This window comes from Littorina saxatilis, linkage group LG8 (assembly GCF_037325665.1).
Source record: "Littorina saxatilis isolate snail1 linkage group LG8, US_GU_Lsax_2.0, whole genome shotgun sequence".
NCBI lineage: Eukaryota > Metazoa > Mollusca > Gastropoda > Littorinimorpha > Littorinidae > Littorina > Littorina saxatilis.
Genome location: NC_090252.1, coordinates 37065131 through 37083952, shown reverse-complemented (window position 1 = coordinate 37083952; position 18822 = coordinate 37065131). Strand labels below are relative to the sequence as shown.

General features: G+C 43.3%; 1 protein-coding gene across 1 annotated transcript in view; it reads right to left on the bottom strand.

The window, feature by feature from the left end:
• Window positions 1-5443: 5443 nt before the first annotated feature.
• Window positions 5444-18822, bottom strand: part of LOC138973433 (E3 ubiquitin-protein ligase TRIM56-like) — a 21016-nt gene continuing 7637 nt past the window's right edge. Inside the window, exons 3-11 of the mRNA XM_070346149.1 lie at window positions 16057-16268; window positions 14807-15176; window positions 12586-12831; window positions 10988-11167; window positions 10286-10426; window positions 10022-10115; window positions 8863-9280; window positions 6427-6526; window positions 5444-5906 (exon numbers count right to left, since the gene is read on the bottom strand). Of these exons, the coding sequence (XP_070202250.1) occupies window positions 5889-5906; window positions 6427-6526; window positions 8863-9280; window positions 10022-10115; window positions 10286-10426; window positions 10988-11167; window positions 12586-12831; window positions 14807-15176; window positions 16057-16268 (1779 nt within the window). The 3' untranslated portion in view covers window positions 5444-5888. The remainder of the gene's footprint in view (window positions 5907-6426; window positions 6527-8862; window positions 9281-10021; window positions 10116-10285; window positions 10427-10987; window positions 11168-12585; window positions 12832-14806; window positions 15177-16056; window positions 16269-18822) is intronic.

Here is an 18822-nt window from a genome sequence, read left to right as displayed (position 1 = left end):
GAGAGAGAGAGAGAGAGAGAGAGAGCTGAAACAACCTCTCAGAGCTTCTTATCGCATAGAACAGCTTTAAGCCGAAATAACCTCTCAGAGCTTTGTTTTGCATGGGACAGCTTAGAGATTTTTTTTGCATGGGACAGCTTAGAGCTGAAACAACCTCTCAGAGCTTTGCTTTGCATGGGACAGCTTAGAACGTTATTTGCAAGGGACAGCTTAGAGCTGAAACAACTTCTCAGAGCTTTGTTTTGCATGGGACAGCTTAGAGCTTTTTTTTGCATGGGACAGCTTAGAGCTGAAACAACCTCTCAGAGCTTTGTTTTGCATGGGACAGCTTTGAGTTTATTTTTGCATGGGACAGCTTAGAGCTGAAACAACCTCTCAGAGCTTTGTTTTGCATGGGACAGCTTAGAGCTGAAACAACCTCTCAGAGCTTTGTTTTGCATGGGACAGCTTAGAGCTGAAACAACCTCTCAGAGCTTTGTTTTGCATGGGACAGCTTAGAGCTGAAACAACCTCTCAGAGCTTTTTATCGCATGGAGCAGCTTAGAGCTGAAAAAACCCATCTCAGAGCTTTTTTGCATGGGGCAGCTTAGAGCTGAAACAACATATCAGAGTTGTTTGTGCACGAGACAGCTTACAGTTGAAACAACCTCTCAGAGCTTTTAATTGCACGGAGCAGCTTAGAGCTGAAACAACCTCTCAGAGCTTTGTTTCTCATGAGACAGCTTACAGATGAAACAACCTCTCGGAGCTATTTTTTGTTTGCATGGGACAGTTTAGAGCTTAAACAACCTCTCAGAGCTTTTTTGTTTGTTTGCATGGGACAGCTACCGTCGCCAGGTATTGTAAAAGAAAGTGGACAGTGCAACTCGCGGGGCTGGGGATTGAGAATAAGGACTACAAGTGCGCACGGAAAAGATCCTGTAATCCATGTCAGAGTTCGGTGGGTTACAGAAACACGAAAATACCCAGCATGCTTCCTCCGAAAGCGGCGTATGGCTGCCTAAATGGCGGGGTAAAAACGGTCATACACGAAAAATTCCACTCGTGCAAAAACACGAGTGTACGTGGGAGTCTAAGCCCATGAACGAAGAAGAATAAGGACCACTATACGTGCATATAATATTACCAGCTGGAAAGTGTGAGCGTAGGTTGCACAGGGGTTTGGAAAAAGGTTAATGGCACACCCCTTCCTGTATAAACAGTTCCGCTCACCGTCTCCGATGCGATGAAACCATCCATCCACTTGGTCACATACCAAACATGAACAGCCTAGACCTTCAGTGTGCACAGTGTGTCATTTTTGTATGAATAAATTTTGTATAAACAAAAAGTCCAACTTACTTCATCAAGCAGTCAGAGTGTTGATTTTTGAGATGTGACCAAGTGATTGAATTGTCTTTTTCTGTGTAAAACCTGGTCAGATCGGAGATTGTGAGCCGAGCTGTTTTCATGAGTGCGCATTGAAATGTATTATATCAACAGGTGAATAGTACAGTGCAGCACAGCAATTTTTGCAGTGATTATAATCACTGCGTGGTGGTTTGGACGCAGAAGACAGGATAGCGTATGAGAAGCAAAGGTATACGCAAGATATCGGACAGACTTCATGCAAATGCGTATACTGCACAACGAACAGATCATTTGTCGCATTGTGTTGGCTTGCGACAAGCCAAGCCAATTTTGCGAACAGAGCTGTCAAAGTGACTTGGTGGAAGGGTTTGTCACGTGCATGTACAGGTCAGACACCCCCCCCCTCCCCTCAGAAAAATGCCACACGTAAAAATGCAAATAACTTCTACATCTGTTCAACAAATTACTTCATATTTTAGTGTACATTAACTTCAGCTTATACGTAATCACACCACAAAGTTGCACGTGTGTAGATCAAATGGTCTGATTTTTGTAGTGTTTCGAAAAAAATATCAAAATTCAAGGATTGACTCAACAATAGGTTTGATTTTAAGCGATAGCCACACTCGTCAAATTAAAACCCTACCGATGGGCTATAATTGATTTATTCAGGTCACCGATGATCTGGGGTGTATGTGTACACTTGGACCTTCAGATATTCCACACACACACACACACACACACGCACGCACGCACACAATCACACACATACACACACACACACACACACACACACACACACACAAACACACACACACACACACAAACACACACACATACACACACACACACACACACACACACACACACACACACACACACACACACAAGTGGGTGATAAGAGGTTGGCAGGCACAATCAGACCAAAGATCGGCTTGTTGTTGTGGTTTGGGTTAGGAGAGAAGAACATAACATATTATAGAAAGTGTTAATCTACACGGTCTACTAATCATTAGTTAATAATATCAGACTCACTCTAATATAAACAGAGAAAAGCAAACCTGTTTATTTGATACGACAGTTGAAAACAAAACTAATAACAATGTTAAAGGGAAACACAAAATGGAGGGGAATAAAATCACGATTGTTGAAATCATAAATGTACTGACATTCTATGTGAGCAAAATAAAACAAAGTGTGTCATTGCATCAGATGAGTTTGTCTACATGTTAAGGATAAGGCATGGGAATCGAAACAAGTAAAAAAAGGCTGACAATGTTTAAGTAATACTAATAGCAAAGTCGACGGCGCAAAACGCCTAGCCTTACTACGGGGGGTCCGGGGGCATGCCCTCCCGGAATTTTGTTTCTCCAAAGAACTCAAATGGTGCAATTTGGTGTCATCTGAGCTCCAAGTGTGCCATTAAATTCAGTTTTTAGAACCATTTTTGCCTCCCCCATTTATTTTTTCGGCGGACACTTTTGCTTTTTCGGCGGAAAAAAAAAGTTTCGGCGGAAATTTTCCTTTTGCAAAAGTATCACGCATTATAAAAGTTTTTTTTTAGTGTTTAGTATGTGTGATTCTTTTGCTGGTAGAATTATGTAGTACGTATATCTCACAGTGTTCACGATTGGTTACAAAAAGTGTATTCTAAAGTGGAACACATTTCAATTTGCAGTGCAGCCAGGTTGAACATATTTGCTATGTGTACAAAAGGCTCTTAAATCAAACACAAGCCTGGGAACGTCTGTTGTGGAATACTCAATCTTTCTCACGAAGAAGGAAGGCATCTTTAAATTACTCACGTGGCATAAGTATCTATTAACGTAAAAGAAAAGAAAGCAAAATCTGGCTACCAGTCCCCTGTTTCTTACAGGCGAGAATAGGCGAGATTGGCGAGTGGGGCAAGGAAGTACCGTTTCTTGGGCACATCTCGCCGCGAGTGACGCTAGAATTCTCGCCTCGAACGCAAGGTAGCTTTGGGCTTGCTCGCTTGGCGAGAAAACATGGCGGCCACGCAGCTGCCCATCCGATTGGCTGTCCATGGTTTTTTACCGACCAGTGCAGACAACCTTTTCGGAATCAACCAATGGTGTTTAATTCTTGCGTAGCTAGCCATTAAACCGTTTCATAGACAATCTCGCCTCCTAGCTTCGCGAGCGGCTAAGCCGAAAGAATATCTCGCCTGAAAGAAACACGCGTCAGGTATCAGCACTACATGAACAGATAAATAGATACTCCTTAACTTCAAGTCACAAATAAATTACAACATAATTTAACTCATGCTCTTTATGCTGAGGAGTACATACATTTATTTCCAAAGTTAAATTAAGAATGTTATTCAGAATAAACTCGCTCATATTACGCATAATTTATGGATATAAACGGAGAACACTCTTTTTACTTCATACACAGAATACTGAAATGATTTTAACTGTGCTTCTCAATAAACACAAGATCTCAAAATAAGTACCTCAAATAATACTGCAACAAATCTGAACGTTCATGATCAAACAAAAAGTTGATGTAATACTGTAAGGTGATAGATAAGTAAGCAAATAAATAAACGAATGAATGAATGAATAAACAAATAAATATATATTTTAATCAACAGATCAATTATTTATTATGACGTATACATATAACGTGTATGTAGGTAAAGTTGTTCCCCACTTAACTTGGAAACTAAACTTTACTCCACTTAACTTTAAAGAAGTAAAAGTAAGAAGATGTTCAGGGAAGCATACAAATCATGCACTAAACAAAGAGAGGGGGGGGGGGGTTGTCTTACACACACATATTATATAAATGCATACAGGTTCGTATGATTTAATGTATACATTAACATATAAATGCATTATATTTACACATAAATGCAAGTGTATATCACAGCTATATTCACAGTAAGGAGACACATTCAAAAGTGCACAGGAAATACGAAACTTTCAACAGCATCAAACAATTATGCGAATTAGTTGGGCGGTTTTAAGAAAAAAAGGAGAAACAAGAACACCAAAAAGCATGTGCATGAAAATTAAGCACCATTGATATTTTCAGGTATAACATTCACAGTAAAGCAAACAGTTAAAGCAAGCAAAGTTAAAGCCGATGCATCTAATGGGGAAAAAGCCAGCTAAGGCGAACACTGGAAAAAGACAAAAAAAGACACACATAGTTAAAAGTGAGAGAAAATTGATCTACAAACAGTAGAAGACTACAAACAAATATTCAAAGGAAAAATGACATAAGGCAAAATCAGGTGAAAAAGAAATTGAGATACACCAGTACAAACGAGAGCTAACTTCTCCTATACATAGTTGAAGAAGACTATTAAAGATAGTAAAAGGTTTAGGAAGAAGAGGTTATGCGCAGTCGTCAGTATATCTGCAGCTAGATATTAGTAGAACGACCGTATGTACACAGAAAGAAAGATGCCTTCGTACACAAACTGTTGTGTACATTATTTGTCAGTATTTCATTGACACGTACATTGTTTGGTACTTAGTTCTTGTGCTACAAGTGCGTGTGTATGTGTGTGTGTGTGTGTGTGTGTGTGTGTGTGTGTGCGTGTGTGTGTATGTAAGCGTGCGTACATGTGTGTGTTTGTGTGTGTGCGTACGTGTGTGAGTTTATATGTGTGTGCTCGTCCATACATGTGCACCTCAGAGCGTGCGCACATGCGTGTATACATACGCGTGCGTGGATGCGTTTGTGCCTGCGTGTATGCGTGTGAGCGGAGAGAGGAACAGGGAACATCTGTCCAGCAAAGCGAAGGGACTCCCATGTGACCGGAAGAAGAATCATCAACACGTGACCGCTCATGTGAGCTGAGGTCGCGTATGTCATTGGTTCCGCAGGTCAGATAGGTGGCGCTTCTGTCGCATTCATTATAAGGTCGGTTTGGACCACTTAGTGCTTCATTCATGGATAAACTAAACAGTAAATAGATTCACACTTTTCGGTGCAATAATACACTTTTATTCTGATTTAAATCACAACCAAAGGACATTAACTAACAAGACACTTAAAGGGGAGGGGTTGGGTGGAAGGGAGGACAGAGACGAAAATGGGGAGATGGAGGGGCTAGGGGGATGATGGGGGGGGGGGGGGGGGGGGGGGTGGCAGGGCGAGAGGCAAATGGGGGAGGGATTCAAAACCTGACTACCCTACACACTATCTGTTTAAACGTGAAGCAAACTGTATAAACGGTGCTTTTATAATTATCTAGTAAACGTTGGCTTGACTTAAATAAAAAAAAGTAACTCAACAAATGACACACAACCAATAATCTCACTGTTGTTGGATTGCAAATAAACTAAAACATTCCCAAAGAAATCCTATTTAGTAAGGACACACAAAAAAAAACTGCTTGAAGGAATGCGTATGCCGTCACAGACAATCAACCTGGAGCGAGATGACGTCACGGATGACGTCATACTCTACTCGGCAGCTGATTTGCCAGCCTGGTCCTTCTCCATGTTGGAGAGACAGCGGGGGCACCAACAGGTCACTTTGTAGCGGACCTTCATCTTCCCGGGTCATTCATAGCTGAACACCTGCACACATCAATCAATCGATCATTCCATCATTCACTTATCTATTCAATCAATGAATTAATCAAAGAATAATTAAATCAATGAATGAATCAATGACTGACTGACTAACTGACTGACTGACTGACTGACTGACTGAATCAATCAGTCAGCCAATCAATCAGTCAATCAATCAATCATTCAATCAATCATCAATCAATCAATCAGTCAGTCAATCAATCAGTCAATCAATCAATCAGTCAATCAATCAATCAATCAATCATCAATCAATCAATCAATCAATCAACAAATCTGTCAAGCAAGCAAGCAAGCGAAATTAAGCGATTATTCCATCAAATCGAGTTATCCAACCATTAAAAGAAAACTGAAGAAGTATATATAGTGAGTACAGCAGAGACAAAACGCTTTAAGAATGTACAAGTGAATTATCTTATTAACGACAAACAAAAACAACAACAGCAACAGCAACAACAACAACAACAACAACAACAACAACAACACCACTGGCGGCGTGTAAACCCACCTTAACCATGCCGTCGCTCTGCACGACGATCAGTTTGTTGGTGCTGGTCATGTGAATGGCCACGGGTCGATGGATTCCGCTTTCTCTGGCCAGAACGAACCTGCACACACATACACAGATGCCCAAAAACTGCAGGGTGACATTAAACGCATATTAGACGAATTCCGACTATAACTCTGCGGCAGCAGTCGAAGGAAGAAAATTAGATAATAGGGCAAAAAAAGGGAGAAAAAAACCCGAAAAGATCACACAGGTAAAAGTGAGAGAAAAGTTTTTGTAGACACAGTATTATACTAAAAAATATAATTATACGGCAGCAGTCGTTTACAGCTCGTCAGTATAATAGACGATTTTCGGAAATAATTAACTTCCTTGAGTTCGCATGGGTTGTGAACGAGTAAGTACCCTTGCTTTAAAGGCACAGTGCAGCTCACAGCCTTCGTTTTGCGTTTTTGTTGCAGCTGAGTGCATTTACAGTTCAAAAATCCTCCTATGGTAGTAAAACAAACCCAAAACTACCCAACGACGACATCTGTGAAGCTCGACAGTTTCTTGTTCACGCGAGTGCATAAATTAACCTAGTTATTACGTGGTGTTTGGTCGGAGTTCGATTCCACTCAAACTCATGATGACGTCTGACATAGTTTGCTAGTGACGTGTCTTTTTGTGCATGATGTGGTGATCTACCTGATCTAAATTTAGATTTAAAAATAGGTCAAGACCAGCCGGGTCCGAATACGAAATTAATTCGTAAAAAAATCGCAGTTCTTGACTCTTTGGGTGCAAGTCAATGAAACTTGGTAGTTCTTCTAACGGATAGCTGCCTGAGGTATGACTAAAAGCCCCAGGGGCTCCGTGCACCTGGATTTAACAAGTTCAGTACCTTTAACTAGAACAGCCATTGGAGAAGCCAATCACTAGCGAGGGGTGTGTCGGAAACACGTGGACAGGAGCACGTGTGAATGTATCTGTCAGAGAAAAGGCAATGGTATTCACTTGTTCTCAACCCATTCAAACGCAAGGGAGTTATTTCCGAAAGTCGTCTATTATAGTGACAAGATGTACAGGACCGCTGCCGTAGAGAGAAATTTGAACTGTGCATCTGTGTATCATTCAGGAACCACCTGGACAGTGCGCGGTTCTGGTGAGGTTATGCCCCCTATTTCTTTCGGCTGGTAACTGGCGCCACCTCGCGGCAAGATCACACGAGAAAGGAAAACAAACTTGCATCGGTCCTAAATAGCATAATCGGTTTGGTAACAGTTTGTGTGTAAGTCGTGCATTTTATACGGTAAACAGACAATGGTCGGTTCCGGCGATGTTATGCCCCTTCTTTCTTTCGGCTGGTAACTGGCGCCACCTCGCGACAAGATCACAGGAGTTGTCTCGCGTTATCACCCCAAAAGTGCTCATTGACATAAGACGACATGCATGCAGTTGCACTTTGACCGAGGAAATAGTGCAATATCTGAAGAGACCACATTGAAGATTTACCTGAGACATCATAGTATCTGCATGGGCACTGACTGAAGGGACATTAAAACCAAAAAAACAAACAAAAAACAAGAGGCGAAGCCATCAAGGCTCACGTAAGAAATCGACAAACAGTAACACAAACTCAATCACTCCGTCACACATACACACCCACACACACAGTAAGCTTAGGTGACACTGTGCAAGAAAGAGAGACACTAGATCTAGATCTGTCTGTCTGCATGTAGCCTACTTACAGGGACACGACTGCCAAATAGTCTCGGCCCGCTCAAAATAACAATGACCGAGACCACACACACCACGCGAGAGAGAAAGACTACAGGGAGGCATGCCGTCATGATGCATTAATTGACGTCAAACACTTTTGACCGTGACGTAATCTTATGCGAGCTTTATCCATAGTCTTGGATAACCACTCACACATAGACTCGGAAATGTTAAAGTTTCTACCACAGACATACACACGCACAAACACACACACACACGCACACACACACGCACAAACGCACAAACGCACAGACAGACAAAGTTACGATCGCATAGGCTACACTTCGTGAGCCAACAAGCATGGGCACTTTGACCTGCGACATTAGAGTATAAAGTGCAATTGCACTTTGACGTGATATAGTACACTGAACACAAAACGGTCAGGATATTTTCACAGTAGCGTAGTCCAGATCTTAAACAGCAGTTTTTTGTGTCAAAAATATATGTATATTGGAAGATCTGCCTTTCTTCTGCTCAATAATGTGTATATTTGGGTATGACGTCACGGGTCCTTGACCACGCCTTCTCTCAAAAATAGCTTTTTTTGACGGCATGATTCCATTTCAACCGTTGAAATGGTGATCGATATTTGACATTTTTTGTACATCAGAAAGTTTGCTTGAAACCCCTGATGTTCCGAATTTAATCAATTAGCCAAATAGTATTTGCACTTACCGTTGGAAAGCCCCTTCGCTGGTGATGAGCTGTATACGACTGTTGCCGTAGTCAGCGATGAAGACATTACCGATGTTGTCGATGCACAGACCTTGAGGCTTTCTCAGCACGTGCGCTCCGCCAGGATGATACGTGAACAATAACGCCCCCTCCGGTGAGATGCACTTCACCGTGTTGGTGGCCACGTCACTGATGACGTAGTTGCCTTCCTGGGAGAAAGTGACGTAACGCGGGTCGATGAAGATCGGGGTGCCCGTCGGATCGACGTTGAAGGACTTGATGACGTCACCGGTTCTGTTGATGAGGTCGACGGAAGTGTCGACCAGACAGGAGACGAGGAAGCCGTCGACGGTGTCGGAGAAGGAGACGGCGTCGTACTGTTTCTGTGTCTTGATGCGACTCTTCAGCGCCATGTTGCCTGCAAAGCCATCCAACCACCGGTTTAAACATGCCCATCCTTTGACCTAATTACCCACCCTGGGAGAGTCGTGTCACCGAATGGTAATTAAGGGCCCGTGTTAATTTTGTTCTCCTGGGCATATTGCAATATAAGCGGACAAAAAGTCGACGATCCACCACTTTATTTTACAATTTCAGCTAAATGTGTGCTGCTTGTTTTTCTCCAGATATTTAGTGAGAGCTTGTCGAGATTCTACTGATGTTGCCAGGAATGGTTAAAAAAAAGTGCTTTTCTGAGACATCCAGGCGATTGAATGCTATCACACACAAACGTTCTAACTGAACGTACCGGACACAGTCATCTACTTCTTCCTCTTCGTCTTCTTCTTATTCCATGAAACTCCTACGTTCACTCATGTTTTTGCACGTGTGGATTTTTGCGTGTGTGGCCGTTTTTAACCCCGAAATTAAGGCAGCATACGCCGATTTTGGGGGAAGCACGCTGGGTATTTTCGTGTTTCTATAACTCACCGAACTCTGACATGGATAACAAGATTTTGTCCGTTCGCACTTGGTCTTGTGCTTGCGTGTACACACGAAGGGGGATAAGGCACCATCAGGTCTGCACATAAGTTGACCCAGTAGATAAAAAAAAATCTGCACCCTTAACCAGCCAGGCGGCCAAGGCCGGGACATGAACTCACGCCCTTCCGATTAGGAGGCCAATATCTTATCCACTACGCCACTGCGCCCGTCTTACCAGACACCGTGACGATGAAGATCATCTTCTTCATGATGGTGATAGCAACGTCATCGGCACCGCAGCTTGTGACGTCACGAGGTTCTTCTGAAATCTGCAAAGATCACATCAAAGAAGAAATTAAAAAAACTAATTTGTTGAATTACAACTTTGATAATTTCTTTATTCCACGAAATTGTTATGACACAACACTTCGTAACTAATAACTAGAAATAAATCAAACTGGAATAATAACTCATTGATAATTATCACAAATGGCCCAACCTGGATGTGATCGATGAGGTCGCCGTTGCTGGTGAACTTCTGCATCCTCTTGTTGCGACAGTCCACCACGATGATCTCGTCACGTGACGTGCACGTGACTCCCCACGAAGACAGCCCGTCGTCCGAATTGCAGTCCTCTACCTGCACGGTGCGTACACACGGATAACATCAATGTAGGCAAGCAGTCTTGCATACCCACACATATCGTCGTCGTCGTCCTGAAATTTTGGCGTAACTCGATTCTTGGCGATGTTGATGTTTTTTATGCTTTAGACTAAGTAAATCATTCTCCATGAGAAATATTCTCTAAAATCTGATGGACAATACATGATTTAACATTCTTTTATCTTTCTATCCATACCAGGTACACATATAAACACTATTTCATAATAATAATTTGTCACAGACAAAATCACGCGACTTTAGATGAAATACACAAGTGTCTGCGCGTTTAGTTGGTATCAGTCATCTGCACTTATGGCAGAATGACCGAGGTCTTTTACGTGCCACTGTGGTGACACGGGTGTGGGGCATGGCTACCGTCTCTGGGTCTGCACATAAAGTTGACCCGTGTCCGTCCCTGCCCGGATTCGAACCCGCGAGCCTAGGATCACAAGTCCAGTGCTATATCACCTGAGCTACCGGGGCCCCTACACAAGGAATTAAGGTGCATGTATCTTCAACATTTGAAACATTGATTACCTGTACATATCCAAGTGTGGTGTAGTCTCTCTGGAAGACTTTGATAGCGTCGTCCGGCATGAAGTTGACCCGGAACATCATATCCTCCTCCTCTCCCCCCTCCCCCGCCCCCTCCTCCACTCCGTTCTGCGTCCCTGACCTCTCCATCCGGGTCATAGCGTCCTTGATGGTGTCGTACGTCTGCGTAAAAAACACGCCCAAAAAATCAATGATTTGAAAATCATGCACTATGCAGAAAATCATTTGAAATTAAATGAAATTACATGGCCTAGTCCATTGGAGGTCCACGAGAAGCTATGTGTAGGGGCTGGTGTAACACGAGAAAATTACTCCCACGAGATTTTTTACTCCGAAGTAACAATTTCGTACGAAAATTTTGCTCCCTGTACGAAAAAAACTACTCCCCCATAACACGAGAAAATGATTTCCAACGACAGGTGTGTTTCGAGTCAACATTTCGGTCGAAAATTTTACTCCCCTGACGAATAAATAACGAATAAATTACTTTACCCTAACACGAGCAATTTAACTTCCCATGCCAGGTGTACGAAATTTTTACTCCTTTGTTCCCTGTTAGTCTTGGTGGTGGAAGGGGTGGAGGGAGGGTAGCGCGACATTCGTTTGCGCGAGATCACATATTGGCATTATCCCTTCGCCTGCATCCCATTTTCGCGTACGAGATTTTTACTGGAAGTAAAAAAAATGGGGAGTAAAAATTTCGTGGAGGGAGTAATTTGTTCGTGCCTTGGGGAGTTCTTTTCTCGTACGAAAGGTGTACTCAGAGTAAGAATTTCGTACGAAATGTTTACTCCGAAGTACATTTTTTGTGGAGTAAACATGTCGTGTTACACCGGGATTATGAAATACTTAACTTGCTGCCAGAAAAACTATTTCAAACTTGTAAGGTCGGGTCAGCCAGAAAGTCCATTCGTCGGTCGGTCAGTGGGTCAGAGAGTTGATGAGTCGCCCACAGAGTCAATCAAACAGTTGGTAATTAATTCAAGCAATCACTCATGCGCTAAGTCCTTAACACAACAATAATGATACTTTCTATTCATTCTTTGCATCTCCATATCGGCCAGTCAGCGAGACATCAAGTTAAAAAAAAAACCCGATAAGTAGGCAATTAAGTTAGTAAAATAACCTTATCGTCATCCACTTAGATTACTACCGAAATCATGTGGGTTTTTTTGCCCCCATACCTTCAGTGTCTTCACGTAAGTCAGTCCGTCAGCAACTTAAATTAGTTAGTCGGTAAATCAACCCATCCCTCATCAACTCGACTTTCCCCAAAACCACACCAATACGTCTACCATACGAGTAGCATCCCCGTTTAAACATAAGTACAGATTTGAGTCTGTTTTGGTACCAAATTAGCCCTGAATAAATTATTTAAATTAACACTTATATCTCCCTCAGTTAGTTACTAGGGCGGTTAAACAATCGACGAGCCAGTAAATCAACAAATCTTCTTCTCCTTCTGCGTTCGTGGGCTGAAACTCCCACGTACACTCGTGATTTTGCACGAGTGGAGTTTTACGTGTAATCCCTCATTAAAACAAACTGTCACCACACTTATGACCATTCTGCTGCCATACCTGCAAAATCTCTACGTCACTTCCGTACTTGAGCAGAAACTGCATCCGGTCGTTGGCAGCACGGAGGGTCTTGGAGTGATCTTTGGATGGTCCCCCCTTACCCCCCTCCACCTTCTCCTTCAGGGTGTTATGAGTCTCCTCCAGTTCCTTCAGGAGTTTTTGCTCGCTCTCCTCGATCTTCTTTTTCATGTCTGCCGCCAGACTCCGGATTCGCTCCCTTGAGCTGCGTACTGTTTCTTCCAGGACCTGCAGAGATAATGTTCGATGAAGCAAAACAAATCACACACATGTGACAGGGGAGGCTACCGCTCCTTTCACAGCAGACTCTGCACCCGAGTTGTTGGCCTTTAAGTCAACACCCGTGGTTTGTGGAAATCTGTTTGTGATGGGGTCTGGTAGTTTCCGATTGTCTGTATATTCATGGATTCCTTTGCGAATGCATAACAGTTTTTATAGGGCTTAGAAATAAGCCCTAACATTTTCAATCCTGTTTGATTGCACTTCGCTTCCCGAGGTGATCGTAGTGTTTCGGCACTCGGTTACATCCACACACACACACACACACACACACACACACACACACACAAAATCCCCACACTTTCTCTCCCTTGAGCTGCGTACGGTTTCTTCAAGAACCTGCAAAAATGATGTTCGATGAAGCACACAAAAAAAAGAAAAAAAAATCACCACAATTTCTCTCCCTTGAGCTGCGTACTGTTTCTTCCAGGACCTGCAGAGATGATGTTCGATGAAGCGAAAAAAAAAAAAAAAAAAAAAAAGAGAAAAGAAGAATAAGAAAAAGAAAGAAAGGAAACCTTTGAAAGGAAGAAAAAAGAAAATACAGATAAGTCGTGTAAAGCGATATCAAAACATTGCCTCCATCTGTCCACCTAAACACCAAAATGTAACAACAAAAAAAGTCTTCGGCTTCAAAACCAGGAATCATAAGAAAAAAGAAACACACCGATAAAACAACGCTGAAGCATGATTCAGCTTCCTGTAATATAAGATTTTGTATAAGATTATGCATGGGACATCATGCTTGTTTTGTGAATTTTTCCAACGCTATTGACAACAAAATAATCCCCATACTACCGCACTCACCTCGATAGATCACCCCCCCCCCCCCCCACCCGGCCCCCGCTCTTTCCTTTAACCGGCATACCTTGCAGTCGAAGCCTACATTTGCCAAATGCTTTGCAAAACATGTCCCACCCTTCTCCTTACTTAACCATCCCCAGCCCCCCGACCAAAAACAAAATTATAATACAACACCAACACACACACACACACACACACACACACACACACACACACACACACACACACACACACACACACACACACACACACCAGGGCCGGACTAGGTAAGTACTAGGGGGGGGGGGTTACAGATGGGGGTTCAGGGGGCGAAGCCCCTTTGGTGGGGGTTACAAGGGGGTTACAAGGGGGCGAAGCCCCCTTGAAGCTGAACGTTTTTTGATGTTTCTGGAGGGAAAGGAAGCCTCTCCTTGAACGAAAAAGGTAAATTCGACAGCAAGCTGTATAGGCAATGAAGAAGAATTGAGATTGTAAGGACTCATACTTTTCATTACAAAAATCGTTGAAGAAAAATGTCTTGTGCGATTGGATTTCATGATGATCCAGATGCAACCCCCCCCCCTCCCTCCCCCCCCCCAAAAAAAAATAAAAAAATTGTGTTTGGGAGGTACATGCTTAAGCCAGGGGGGGGGGGGGGTTGCGCAACCCCTGTAATCACCTCCCTAGTCCGGCCCTGCACACAAACACACCACGCACTAAAACATCCACCTCACAACACGCCCCCCTTCTCCAAAATAAATAAATAGATAAATAACAACAACAAAAATCCACCTCAATAGAAACCCAGAAACCGCGACCCCATAATATTCCCTCAGCCGGCATAGATTGCCACGGTAGCCTATGTGTGCCAAAGGCTATGCACAACATGTCCGACCGTTCTCCTTATTCAACCATCCCGAACCGGTACCCCCTCTACACCCCTCCCCCAAAAAACAAAAAAAACAACCTCACCACAAAAACGCCCACCTCAGAACATGCACAAATTAACCCCCCCCCCCCCCCAAAAAAAAAAAAAAAAATAAATAAAAAAAAAAAAAAAAAAAAAACACACACTCAACTCAGAAAAATGCACCCACCCTTCTCCAAACAAACCCACCCCAAACAAACAACAAACACCCACCTCAATAGAATCACCGAAACCGCCACCGCTGATACCCTCATCTGGCATTGACTGCAGCCGTATCACCACCTCCGCCATATCCTGCTCGTTGGTGGAGATGGCGTCATTGACTGTGACGCAATGGTCGCACTTCCGATGACTCACTGCCACGCACTGCACGCAGGCCGGTTCCTTGCAGTCTACGCAGTACAGCGTGATGGTCTCTCCGCCGTGCTTGCTGCAGGCGACCGGTCGCTTGCGTTTCATGATGGACTCCAGCGAGAGCTTCTGCATCTCGTCAAGTGAGATAACCGTGTGATCGGCGGTGGCGCTGCCGTGGAGATGAACGTTTGTGCAGGCGTCGCAGACGGCATCGTAACAGTCCATGCACCTGGAAAAAAACCTGACATCGTTGTACAGTGGATTCCCCTTTTAAGACCTAAAACAACCTGCCAAAAATCCCAAAACAAATAGACTGCCAACGTTCCAAAATTCAGAATCAAAACACAAGAAAGGTATTTTGTTGGAACGTTTAATTATTGACAAAACAAAACAAAACATTCACAGATATATCGACTCAGCGGTCTTTTAAGTGCACAGACAAACCCGAACCCTAACCCATGCGCGGTTCGTTCGGTCAATGGGTCGCATTTTTTAAGTCCAAGATTGGCGCATGCGCATTGACCGCAATGAGATGGATTGTTCAGCAGAGTTTTTAGTTCGTGACACCGGCCTTAAAAGCGGAGGGTCGTAGGTTCGAATCCCGGCCGCGCCTGGTGGGTTAAGGTGGAGATTTTTCCGATCTCCCAGGTCAACTTATGTGCAGACCTGCTAGTGCCTTTTCCCCCTTCGTGTGTACACGCAAGACCAAATGCGCACGGAAAAGATCCTGTAATCCATGTCAGAGTTCGGTGGGTTATAGAAACACGAAAATACCCAGCATGCTTCCTCCGAAAGCGACGTATGGCTGCCTAAATGGCGCGTGGCAGTTTCAGCCCATGAACGCAGAAGAAGAAGAAGAAGAAACCACTCGTTGCTTTCCAATTGAGTCGCCTTGTGTCGTGAGATACGTGCGCGATATAAATCCTCGTAAATAAAATAAATAAATAAATATGCACAGAAAGCACCCAGGTTGTCGAATTTTGGTAGAGGGCATACGTTAAGGAAAAAACACACACTAAAAAAACCAATCAGCCTGTTTTTGTGTGGGTTTATGTCTCCCGCATGCCACCTTCTAAACAAAGGAATCAACTTATTGAAAATTCACAAACCAGTTCGCGGCAGGGGAAGTGACGTCACGTCGACCGCAGAGGTCACATGATTTGTCGGGACTGTACGCGGCTACCACCTCGCTCATTTTGCTGACGAAACTGTCCTCCTGAAACGTGTCGGCCATCTTGTCGAGCAGACGAGCGTTCTTCGGTAACTCTGTCGGCTGCCGACATGTTGGACAGGGGAAGTAATTCTTGGTGGAATCCTTCACCTGAAGATCAATGAATTGGCAATGATGGGTAGTTGAGTAAATTACTTTGCTTGTTTGTTTTTGTTTGTTTGTCGATTGTTGTACTGTGTGTGTGTGTGTGTGTGTGTGTGTGTGTGTGTGTGTGTGTGTGTGTGTGTGTGTGAGCGTGCGTGTGTGCGTGAGTGTGTGTGTGTGTGTGTGTGTGTGTGTGTGTGTGTGTGTGTGTGTGTGTGTGTGTGTGTGTGTGTGTGTGATAGTCCATATCTGTAATGTCTGTCTTAGAAAAACAGTCATACGGTCAGACAGACAGACAGAAAGCATTTACAATAACACTATCAACACTTAATCGTCTATCAAAAATGAATACATGAAAATGAAAAATGGTCTTCGATGCATCCACCAGCCTGTTAATGATTTAAGACACTGATATTAATCAGAATTATTTAGACATTTATTCACACATAATTTAGAGAGACAGAGAGAAATAACAGTCTACAACAGAAAGTGTAAGCACACGATAGTGAAAACAAACAATCACAAACTAACGACAAACGCATATCGCTTACAGCACACCTCCATGACCCCTAAATCTACCCGCTTAACAAAATGTACATTGAAAAGTTCTGATAATCTTTATCTACTCGGGGCCACACCGGCATACCGAGGCTTCTGAGGTCTGTGAATATGTCATTTGTAACACAGCCGATTGATAGTTTTATGTTTACTGCAGTGGTAAGGCTGAAATAAAATACCGACTACCAAAGGTCAGTGTTAGCAGGTTTAAAATGACATACTCTCTCTCTCTCTGTCGTTTTCTCTCTTCCCCCCTCTCTCTGTCTCTCTGTCTCTTTCTCTCCCCCCCTCCCTCTCTCTCTCCCTCTCTCTCGCTCTCTCTTTCTCTCTCTCTCTCCCTCACTCTCTCTCTCTCTTGCTATCTCTCTCTCTCTTTTTCTCTGTCTCTCCTTCCCTCTCTCCCTCTACCCACCCTCTTTCTCTCTCTCTCTCCCTCTCTTCTCTCTCTCTCGTTTCCCCCCTCTCTCTCTCTCTCCCTCTCTCCCTCGATCAGTAGTCTTTCTCCTTCTCCCTCTCTACCCCTGCTCACATGTGCGGGCGTGCGTGCGCCGGTGAGTATGTGTGTGTGTTGGGGAGGTGCCTGCTTTGTTGTGCTACTTATCCGTTTGTGAGTTCTGTGTAAATATGTCATTTGTAACGCAGCCATTTAACATCTTTAGGCGCCTGCAATGCTTAAACTGTACTAAAACGCCGAATGCCAAGGCCGCGTACATTTCACCTTGTCGATAGCATGGTTTGTGAGACTTGCAGCTTTTGTTCTGTTTTTGTGTGTGTGTGTGGTTGCTTGGTGATAAAGTTTCATTGAGTTTTGATTGATTTTCTTTTAATTTTGTTTCTTTTTTCTTTGCTATGTTTCGATTGGTCTGACATTCACAGACATCTACTATATAATACTGGTAGGGTTTTCGGTGGTTTTTCGATTCCTGTGACCAAACCGCGCGGATTTGTGCCTTCTCCTTCGGTTACCATGCCAACGTGACCCAGGAAATCGATTCCGCTAGGTCCCGACTTCCAATTTTGTCCACGAACAAAGTTTCAAGAGGTTTGTCTCGCAAATTTGAGCAGACAACAGTGAACTTTGACCTGAACTTTGACCTCGCCGAAAGAGATCTGTGATTGGTTCTTCTTCAACTTCAATACGCGTGGCCTTTTTCGCCGTGTGGACGTATCTCCTACCAAACCCCGCCGGTTTGGACCCTGTCCCTCGGTTTTCCCGTAGTAACGGATCGCCATGAAGACGATAGGCTGGGTTAGATTGACGACTTCGAAAGCGAAATGGCTTTTTGAGGCCTTTTTAACGTGAAATGTCGTAGCAGACAGAATATCCCAGCTATCCCATTGGCCGAAAGCGAACGGTTTGACTAAACACTACGCGACCGCACCTCAGACGAACCTAGCTGTGTGTTTTATTTCTCTACCCCAGACGAACCTAAAATAATAAGAAGATAGATAGATCTGTTTATCTGTTAATGGAACTCCAAAATATTCCATAGATTTGTTTACTTAATTTTTAAAAGATAAGTTCGAAACATTATCATCTGATAAGTCGCCGTATAACCTTATAGGTTCCAGCGACTAAATATTTCCCCACGGTGCAACCATAGACATGTACGTCATCATGATCTCCCCTTAATTTGACCGTTATTTTGGCTGTCTTAGTGAAATGGTAAGATATATCTCCATGTTTTTTACATGTAAGTGTTCGGAAAAAATACAGTTATAGCAGTTATGTACAAAAATAAGCAGCATATGCTCTTTTCGCCAAAGTAAAGTCCTTTTTTCTTCTGGTTTCTTATATGTGTCACAGCACACTGCAAGCTTTTAGGCGAATAGCAAGTGAGTGGTATATATATATCATAAATTTTATAGTAGGTAACGGTGTGAATTACTTGCCATGTTCATGTTCATTATACGTTTTCCATATGTGTCGTTTAATTCTGTATTGCTTGATGCCATGTATGTGTGTGTGTGTGTGTGTGTGTACATGACTTTAAATAAGCAT